The sequence below is a fragment of the Argopecten irradians genome, chromosome 5, assembly GCF_041381155.1.
Source record: "Argopecten irradians isolate NY chromosome 5, Ai_NY, whole genome shotgun sequence".
Classification (NCBI taxonomy): domain Eukaryota; kingdom Metazoa; phylum Mollusca; class Bivalvia; order Pectinida; family Pectinidae; genus Argopecten; species Argopecten irradians.
In genome coordinates this window covers 7244464-7256004 of record NC_091138.1, presented here as the reverse complement: position 1 = coordinate 7256004, position 11541 = coordinate 7244464, and the positions used below count along the sequence as shown (strand labels likewise).

Genomic DNA, 11541 nt, shown 5'->3' with positions numbered 1-11541 from the left:
AAAACTATGAACAGTGTATGTCTAGTCCTGAGGACTAGATGTTCATTATAAAGAAGGGAGGAAGTCATTTGGAAGTCAAATCCTCTCTGTAGGTTCATTCCCACACGGCACGTGTTGCCTGACTTTCATAATGTTACATTTAGAAGAAGAGTAAAATCCATTCTGCAAGATCATTGCCACACGGCACGTGTTGACTGATAACATAATGTTACATGCCTCATATTATGATGTACATCAAGTTAATACAGCATTTAATCTATTATCACACACCTGTATGAACTTCTTTGAGGACAACAGCAGTTTATGTGCATTAATCTGAAATTGTCACAGTACAAATGCATATATAAGCATGCGTGGAAGGGATTCCCACGACACAAAAAGCATTATTTTGGGAGAGAATGTCACTGAGGAAATAATAATACGTGTTATTGAAATCAGACAGTGTCTATAAAAATTATATAACTTTCAAAGCATTAAATTAAACATAACAATGTGTTTGTTACCAAGTTAAGTTTAGCCTTAACACCCACGTAAATATTCTGGTGTATGTAAATGCGTATCAGGATGGAAATATGTTGATGCTTTTTACACGTGTGTTAGGTGACATGTACACAACTGTTGTCTAGAGCTCCTGTTACATTCAAAATACCCGAATATAACAAACGATGAACATCCTAAATAATCATTATTTACCTAATTCACCAGCAGTCTCACCTACTGAGTTACATAAAAAGAGGGCGTATTTTCCTGATCCCGGATAAGTACTCCGACTCCTGAATTAGAATATGATAATCTGATATTAAATACTGCACATAAAGTCGGCGTTAATCCTATACCAACTGATACGATATCAGTTAAATACACAATGGATGCGGCACTCTTATATCTTTATGATTCATATATAGATACACTCACACAAAATATGCTTTATCATCTGCTCAAGGGACAAAATCTTATCAATGCGTTTTATAAATAAAGAACATTTTCAGAAAAAAAGTTTTCTGTATGATTTTTAATTCAGAATAAAGATTATTATTCATGGTCATATAATTTTAATGATAAATTGCGTCGAAGTTCCGATATTATCTACGCCTCCTTTCTGTGCCTGTATATGAAGGACGCGATCTGGTACATTTTTTGAGTTTAATATTCTATTACAGGTAAATTTCAGCATCACAATGTGACATTGGAAGTATTGTAATTGTTTGGTGATTTCAGAATCTGTCGACCATTAACTCCACTACATACTTACATACCTAGTGTTATATATATTAAACAACGCTGTCTGTCATGCGAGAAAGGCTTTGACAGTTGACCACTAGTCAAAGACAGGTTCATCTCCAACAATATAGACAGTTATAACATCGGCTCTATGTCAATAATTCAATTATTTACCCGCATAACATCGTCTTCACTGCTTCGCTCCACCGAAGAGATTGTTCAGAGATTCACTTTATTTTTACAAGGCACTCTATAATCACATTTTTCGAATATATATTATAACAAGGTTTCAATTTTGGTTGTTTTCAATACAAGATGCAATTTTGGTGCCGATGAAAGAGATATACCTGTTTGTTAAATAAATATGAGTGTTTTAGACTTTCAGGTGAAACATTGTCTTGCTGCCATCAGTCATATGATTCAGTACTTTAGGTTTTATCAAATAAATACTTTATTATATGGACTTGATTTTTCTTGCCATGAGTTGTAGAATCCGCTTATATGTAAAACTGCTTGATGAATTCCCTCGAATCCATTCCTTATATTCCTATAGACAATGCATTAATTGAGATCTACAAAGTTGACCCGTATTTTGAAGTAAAATGTTGAATACATATCCCGTAAGCTTGTATAGCAAACTTAGTATCAACCAAAGGGACAATATGTTATTTACATTAGATAATTTGCCCACACAATCTAACATGCATGAAGATGCATGCGGCGATTACATAATGCGTGGAGATTTGTTGAAAGTCAATAGGTTGTATGTTAGCTAATAGATACTGATGGCAAACGTTTATGCCGACCATTCACAATGCACGTCAGAATATCATGGGTCACAACTTATAAAATATATATACCTACACCTAATGCACGAGAGGAGATTTCACCATTGGTCTGTGGTTTACAACCCGCCCCCCTACTCTAACTTCTCGCCAAGTCAGGTTATCGTCGGGATCAACTCTATAGTTTGTGTATCTGTCTGTTATAGGTGTATATGTGCCTCACCTGTACAACTTACCTGTCCGCTTTACCTGCACACCGAAAAAGCCATGTTACCTGGATTTACGCTGTTGCTGTGACATACGACGTTCGATTTATCGATATAGGTGATCAGTTATGAATTAATTACTCAGCGTCCAAATGTGAGGTTGGTCCAGCGCGGGAAAACAAGGAGGATTCCGGACCGTCCGACGGTTCATCTCAGGGAACAGATTCACAGGTGTTAGCCAAAAGGTCTCCAGTTTCCTTGTGAAATTCATGAATATACGTTTTACATAAAATGCATTTGATATCGGTGATAGGGGTTTTAGTGACCCTATGGGGTGCTTGTGCCGGACTGAGAGGAAGTGGCCGGAATGTGAAACTGACCCATGCTGACCGAGCCATGCTAATTAATTACCACAATGACCTTAGACGAGAGGTCCATGCTTCCAATATGCAAGAATTGGTAAGTAACTACCATCCACGTATCTACCCATGTCAGGCGATTTATTCATGTCATTATAAATAAAGAAATGAGGAGTTTTAAAATGAGTTTTTTACGTGAAAGTTTGATTTGAGTTGGTACACGGCATTTACTCATATGTGGCGTCACTTTAAATCTTGTGGTTTAATGGGAAATTTGAAAATTGTCCAAATGGTACTCTTAAGCAATAAGACACTAAATAGTACTTAAAAATTCTAATGTGATTAAGCTTATATATGGGATTAAAACACATGACCTCAAATATCAATACCAAGTATTTAATCAGACTATCATTTATAATTCCAAAACGCCTTATCATTGCTCTGAGGAGGGCAATTCTAATTTACTCTCAGACGGAAGAACATCCTGTGTATTTCCATTTGACTAGGACTATCTACATACTTCTGTATTTCACAAAAGTGTTAGATAACATGCTATTGTCTGACATTATCTACATACTCCAGTAGTTCACAAAAATGTTAGAAAACATACCATTGTAGAATTTCAAAACATTGTGATGACTATGAATTTACGTTTTACAGAGCTCTTTCCTCTATAACTATAGGAGTAACTTCAGCTCTTTTGAAGTTATGTATAGTGGTTTATCTAGGGTTATATTTTCCATTACTCTCGTCTTGTAGTTAAAAGGTCTGTTTGTTTAACAGGTACAGAGGTAATACACAGTTTATAGTGGTGCATGTTTAGTTAGCATGCTGTAAATATTGAATACTAGGCAGAGTTCTCTGTGAATTTAGGGTAGGATTTATGGACATGCACAAAAGAGGACACATTTACATGCTACATGACACACATACACGTTTTTATTTTTTTGTTTCCTTTTTGCTATAACTGCAACATTTAAATGATTCATTAACAGTGTTCAAGGCATGTATGAAATAAATCTTTCTTTATGCCGTTTTAACTGGACTTTTTAACTTTTTAAATGCACAATGTTGTCAGCGGCAGATTCATCATAAACCTAATTTAAATAAGGAAAGACATGGTGCATATCTCTTACCCCAGACAGATTGGTCTAAAAACGTAGATATTTACTGCTGCCAAATACAGCACTCCGTTGCATCAATATTTACACAAGAATTTGCTGAGTGTGTCAAACAAAATGGACACAGGACATTGACAGTCGAAGCGTCTGGACGACCACGACAACAGGCCTAGATAACACACGGGTAATGAGAAGACAATGTTTCAGTAACATTACGACTGCAGCCGCAGACGCCTTATATAAAAAACAACATATTACCGTCTAGGCTGACAATCAGAGACAAATCATGATTTGCGAAAAAAAACACGACTATGGTCACTGACAAATTACATTTTGTGTGATAGCTCCCATCCGTATTATTAACGCTGAAAACACAGTACTATGACATGTATTATGCATCATTTTATCCTTTTCTGGTCTGAATTTCCTGATAGTATTAAACATATGTACTGTCTGATGACACCTGATTTGATGTATAATCTTGTCAAGTTCGAGTAAAATAGTATGGATTGATATCTAGTAGAGGTCAATCCGTCAAAATGTCGACGTCCGTTTTTCGGCCGATTCGGTCGGAATATACCATGGGTATATCAGCGGGTATTAGGTGTTTCACTTGTTGTAGATCAAACATCATCTTTCACCAGCAGATATTAGTCGGTTCGAGATATATGCTTAATATGCAATTGTACTAAAGACGATTTCAAATCCTTTTTCTTGCCTTGCTAGGGAGTGTTAGGCGTGTGATTATTTGCCAGTCTGTGACCAGGCGTGTGATTATTTGCCAGGCTGTGACCAGGCGTGTGATTATTTGCCAGGCTGTGACCAGGCGTGTGATTATTTGCCAGTCTGTGACCTGGCGTGTGATTATTTGCCAGTCTGTGACCAGGCGTGTGATTTGCTTGCCTTTTGCCAGGGAGTGACCAGGCGTGTGATTATTTGCCAGGCTGTGACCAGGCGTGTGATTATTTGCCAGGCTGTGACCAGGCGTGTGATTATTTGCCAGTCTGTGACCAGGCGTGTGATTATTTGCCAGTCTGTGACCAGGCGTGTGATATTTGCCAGTCTGTGACCAGGTTGGGTGTGCCGTTCGGTGTCTTTAGTAGTATGCTTCAGATTTCATGTTACGTCAAGGAAACAACAACACCAATATATGTCATGCCCTCACTAAACATACACTACCATGAAGATCAGTCTAAGGCGACTTTAAATGTCACCATGAAACTGCATGGGACTAAATGATGCCAGTTTCTATAGATTTATATTTTTGTATGTTGGCTTTTCTTACTTTACTTGATTTCCATGTAAGCATCCCATAATATCTATATAATTATTTGTTTTCGTCATATGTGGACATCCCAATACGAACTTGGATAGATAAAACACAATACTAGTTAATTGACTGTTCCCTTCACTGTGGATTTGTAAAATGTTTCGTTCTGGGTGGAATGTATCACGACATCCTTGATAAGAACATTGATCCCTGTATGTTTGATATAAAATATGTAGCTGTTTGATATATCCAGATGGGTTTTGTGGATAACTTCTCAATGGCTGTAATGCTTTGACAAAGACCACAATCAAAATAGGCAACAAATTATTCGTATATACTACAGTGCTAACATGTAATGTGGAGACCAACGGAAATGTACGAAAATGCAAAATAAAAAGTGTATATAATTTCTATTGCAAAACTTTCCTTTTAAATACGTGGCAAACGTGGTCACTACATAAATGTAACTTTGCCTATACAGAAGTGAAGCGGAATAGAGACCTATAAACCATGCAATAAAACGAATATATAAAAATTGCTACAATTTAGTTTAATATATCATTTTAAAGTTTTGTAAAACATATCAGAAGTTTGTATTTATCAAAATATTTCTATATGATAATTAATTTGCATTCTATTTGATAAGAATAAAACTTGCGATTATTATCTTTAAACTATATTATATTTCATTTTATAATCTTAATACTAATAAAACCGATAGGTTTGGCGACCTGTGCAATAAAATTTCGACTTAAAGGAGCCCCATCTTGCTGTTTTGTAACTTGTAAATCTGTTTTAGTACTTGGTGTCTACCCGCTCCACAGAAAACATTCTGATTACGGAATACCTTCATATTCATAAAGATGTATGTTATAACTACACGCCATATGTATTATATTTTCATAAATATCGCTATCACCGGTCTCCTAATTCCCAAATTTACCTTCAGCATGCATGAGTAATTTTACACATGATGAAAGAGAAATCAACTATTAGATATTAGCTTTATTTCACATAAAACTGTGTTTTGATCATGATTCCCGACAATGTTAGGACTATTGACGTCTTATTAGGTAATTTTTTATTATGTTTTTGATAAAATAGAACAGGTTACCGTCACTTTTTAGTCTGATTCACAGGGCTATATGTACCTTTAATACTCTACCGGTAAATTATCGGAATTGGCCAAATTAACATTTTATAATTCAGCCATGTATTCGTACTACCATTCGTTTGTCTACATTCTGAATCAAGTGCGACATCCAGTATTACAAACAGTTTAACACCTACAAGTATACCTCAACCTCTGTTCTGTACAAATATATGGACTGTCGTACATCATCAATGCTCTGAAAATATCTGTTTTGTATGGGAATACTTACTGTTATTGTTCAATAAAGTATGTCACCACCGAAAACAACGAACCTTACCCAAAATAAATGTCGGTCACGGATATATATGTAACAAACAAACGGATTTGTCAACTAAAACGTAAAAATAGAAGGTTTAAAACATGACGTCACTGATGGTAAGATGAGTTGGCCTGTCCCCTTTGCGGGTCGTTACCCTAATCATCAGGGCGGAAAAATGATGAATGACGGCCTTGACCTCCTGTAATTTGTATGTAAGAAGTGTGCATCCAAGGTCATACGCCCCCTCCTGCAGCCTATTGGCTTTGTAAGTTTATTTACCTACCACTAACGGATGTTAAACGGTGAATCCAATTCCTCCTGTTAAACCACGGTCTTCATTAGTATTAATTAAACTCACATGTCCGTCTTGTTATCGCACTACTAAAGGAGATGTTGACAGTAGCCTGAAACGTTTAACACAAATGACACATTTATACACCAAAACCTGCAACAACTGATGTAATTATACTATATATACTTGGTGCGGATGTCGTTATTACCTTACTGAATGCCTATTGTGTGCAACATTGTCAAGTAAGTCAGCAGCAACTATCAATCCCCTGGACAATATTCCTGGCATTAAGTAGTTCCTCAGAAATGGCACATGTCGCTATGTTTGACTTAACAGGAGAATTATTTCAACTTCATTTATTCATATAAATCTGCCACTTCATATACTATGTATTCCTATATATATATATCCTATCTAAAGATCTCATTATCCAAACTAAAATAGATACGTGCAACACAACACGAGTCTTCAAAGAGAGGGTTTATATAGAAGTTACTTATATAGGATAGCCTGGTGTATAGTCGTGTGTGATTACAAAAAAATCGATTCAAATGAGAGAACTTACGAGAGAAAATACGAATCTTATCAAGCAACTATCACATTTGGACGTTGATAGTCTTCAACATTCAGAGATCGCATGTATTTGAGATTGATTATTAACCAACGTTAAGCTATAGTTGAAAATATTCATGTATTCTTCAACTCATTCTTAGATATTTCTAATTTATAAAGTTTTGCAAAAAAAAATGTGTTTTGTAAACAATTGTAATTACCACTTGTAATAATGATATACCGTGTAATTATTCGTAACATATTTGCTAATGATTTGTGCATTGCCAATTACAAAACATGAGAATGGCGCGATTTGAATTGTAAATTTATCTCTATGTTGATAACAATAGGTTTGATTCTTTAAGAACTACCGACAATCTCAAGCACCTATTCTCCGTTACAGTGCAGTAGGTACTTGTAATAAGGATTCAGTCGTTCCTGTGTTGTTGCCAACAACAGATAAGGATATTACATGGGTGCATCTGTAGTACAAGGTATTTTTTATATCAGGTAAATACCAGACATTCCTAATTTATGAGTGTGTATGGATCCTGTTGGTATGCATAATCAATTAAGATGCTAAGAAGAATAATTACACTATACATTCAATAGTGTAGACTTAAGTTATCTATTAGAATGACATAAGACTTATATACATTGTTATAATTCCAGTACATTCCATACATAACCCAAGCACCAGTTAGCATGGTAAACATTAATATTACAATATACGATTTAACGATATGTATCTCATTACAAATTTATGTAAAGTTGTTACGCTTCGAGGTTTTATATACATTTGTATTTAAATATTTACTTATAAATCTCTGGCATGAGTATACCCCGAAATAAGGTTAATCCAATACAATACTCAGATTAGTAAAAGAGATTACGTTGCATAATCCAAACAGTGTATAATGTTGTTGTGTATTAAAGAACGGAAACAAAGACTTGGATTCATAACATCTATACGTTATTTACATACCCTGTCCCAACGTTCACGACCCTCTGATGGTAATCCGTGTCTTCGGTGGCATGTTTCAGTAATAGCACTATAAGAAGGGAAAGAGTTCCTCTATTACAATGAGACACAACACGTATATAACACAGCCTCAAAAAACACACAGACATTCACACACTAATTCAATTTCAATTTCAACAAATTTTATTTGAAATATTATTTTACTAATTACATTCTACACATGGATACCGTCCTTGAATGACCCTAAATGTTAATAAGATAAATAAAATCCAAACGAAAATTACCTTATCTCCACGTTTATGATGGTGGTATTCTTAGGATCTTCCTAACCCTTACCATGACTTTCCAGATAAATAACTACGACTAAAGAGTAAAATTAAACAACTAAGAGGTTCCTATGATGCATTTTGATGAAAACTGTAGATAAGTTTTACAGTGGGCATCATACTTATATACTGAATACAATAAGGATATGACATAGTTGTCCAGATTTGGTTTTATTGTGACTGATGTTTCCATTAACACCATCAGGGTGTTAGCCCAATTTTTACGGTAGGTGTTGGCACTGATGTAGTGAACGGTCTTAAAGTGAACAGTCGGGCAAGGATGGCTAAAGTCGGTAAAAATGGTGTGAATGTATCCAGTATAATTTCTTATGTAATGGAAAAATAAAATCTCTCGTCAAAATCTGTCTGCGTACGAAGAAATTAATTTAAAGTATGGAAATTCTAAAACGTCCTCCCGGCTCACTATGTCCGTGGTTACATTTCCACGCAGCCTCGCTTTCAAAGCTTTCAACTTTTCTTTACTTAAATGGTCAGAACTGGGAAACTAAGCAGAACTTGACCGTCGTATTAATATGTGAGAACTTTTGGAAGGCCAATGAACGCATTTAGACTGGTTTTCTTTGCCCGACTATTCACTTTAACTTTCGTTTAAATTGATTTGCCTGACTATTCACTTTAACTTTCGTTTAAATTGATGTGTCCATTTATAACTCTTATATTTTGAGTCTGCATTGTTGTGCATTATCTTGGTGTTCGTGATTTTGGACAGTTTGTGTTTCTGCCGATAACATCGTTATATCTTCTTATAGTAATAATAATCCAACGACAAATGTTGCATCCAGTTCATAAGTTTGCTCTGTTACTTAGACCACCATTTTTTATGAACATAAATGGTGTTTCTTAGTTTAAAGTTCTCAGATATATGCATAAAAGTTTATTTCTAGAATAATATTGATCAATAACAATTATGGTAATAGTAACAATAATTAGGTTACAGTGAGTTGATGTGAGGGAAGTGAATAGGTAATTATTGAGGAGATTAAATATCCAGGTATTGGACATATTGTTTGGATACATTTCATTGTTTTGATAAAAATCATTAATACACAATACATCCGCGGAAACAGAAATGATTATTTTGTGTTTGCTTACAAGGTATCAATTGGTTTATGTCTTAAGAAATGAAATCTGTTTTCGAAATTAACACTTTATTTTCTAAACGATTAAGAACAGCATACAAGCTTAATCAATGCGCATGGTGATGATGATGATGATGTAATTGATGATGATGATGATGGTGATGTTATGATGTTGATGATAATGATGGTGATGATAATGATGGTGGTGGTGATGATGATGGTGGTGATGGTGATGATGATGGTGGTGATGGTGATGATGAAGATGATGATGATGGTGAGGTAACACGAATGATAAGCTGATTGATATTACTAACTCCTATTACACCGTGTTTCATTTTGAACATTGGCAAGCAGTCACGGGATGTTTTATGAATCAAACTCGATGGCAATGATTGAAAGGTCTGGAGGACTAATCGGGTTATATTTAGGTCAAATCTGCCAATGAATTTTACTTTCTATTCAAACATCAGGTGAGTCCTGCTGTGGTTGTGAAGTGACGCCGGGTTTACCCCTGTGTGCCAACAAAGTGTGACCACCGCCTTAAATATGCTAATTTTTGTTTCAACTTATTTTTATATGCGGCATTAAACAGCGATTTTATACATTCGTCCATACCATAACGTGGATTGAAATAAAGGGATCTGGTTTTAAATTTATATCAGATTTATATGATGTCATCAACGCATTGCTATTGTGGTCAATTAATTTTTTGTATCTAGTGTTGGAAAGACGAATACCACAGTTCTCAATCAATCACTAGTGAAATATGACGTGTTCGTGCATTATCATATTAATCCATTATAGTGTATATATTCGCGAAACATTCCGTAATAAGTTGCATGATCAGTTTCGTTTTTTCTAATACTCTACACACATGTCCGACCAACGACCTTTCCGATCATTTTGACAAGTAAATCTAGCAAACTTATCGTAGATAGTCGATACAATACGTATATGCATTCTAAAGAGTATACGCATCAATCGGGGATCATTCTTCATCAGTATTCATCCGTTATCAGGGTCTGGCTTGTTTCCACGCTACAATCTTACACACAAAGACCAATGTAGAAACACAGTTATGTTGAGTACCGATTAAATAGGCTTTGTCGGTGACACTTAGGTTTTACTAACCTTTTTTGTCAACTTTTAAAGTGATGATGGCCGCTAAGGTCGACGAGGCTGCTATTTGTAGCGAAGGTAAATATTAATGTGGGGACCCCTGCAGATAACGTTACCAACACATTTAACAAACATTTGTTACAATAACGATATTTGTTAGCGAAATCGAGTTTCTTATCTTTCAATGTTCAAATTTAATGTTGAATGATTAAAATAACGATTCTTTATCATTTTGCCTTAGTATTATTTGCAAGGAGGTTATCAGCATGATAAATGATGTGAAAACGTGTTGTCTTTGAGGGGCCGAGTGGTTAAGATGTACCGAAAAAAAAAGATGTACCGACATATTACCACATGCCCTCCACCTCTGGGTCGCAAGTTCGAATCCCATGTGGAGCAGTTGCCAGGTACTAGCCGCTGGTCGGTGGTTTTTCTCCGGGTACTCCGACTTTCCTCCACCAACAAACCTGGCATGTCCTTAAATGACCCTGGCTGTTAATAGGACATTAAACTAATCAAACCCAAACCTGTTGTCTTTGAGGAACATTTTAGCTTTTTCATCGGATTTAAGACATTTGTTTTAGCATCTGCATGTTCTGCTTTGAGTATTGAACAACACTTTCTATAAATATACCTCTGTATAACATAAAGAGTAAAATCATTTAATATGAAAATGTTCAGGCTGATGACCATTACAGCAGTATGAATTGTTGAGTCATTCATGACAAGATCCTGATAAAACTGTGTAAGATTTTAGTCACCAAGCCCTTCAAATGAGTGAAACATATACAGGTTA

At 35.4% G+C, this 11541-nt stretch overlaps 1 protein-coding gene across 2 annotated transcripts in view; it reads left to right on the top strand.

Moving 5' to 3' along the window:
• The first annotated feature begins 2116 nt into the window (after window positions 1–2116).
• The window catches only part of LOC138322749 (uncharacterized), a 34136-nt gene continuing 24711 nt past the window's right edge, over window positions 2117–11541 (top strand). Inside the window, exon 1 of one of the 2 annotated variants that reach the window (XM_069266834.1) lies at window positions 2117–2671. In XM_069266834.1, coding sequence (XP_069122935.1) covers window positions 2504–2671 — 168 coding nt within the window. In that variant the 5' untranslated portion in view covers window positions 2117–2503. The remainder of the gene's footprint in view (window positions 2672–11541) is intronic. The other variant, XM_069266833.1, reaches the window with a different exon arrangement.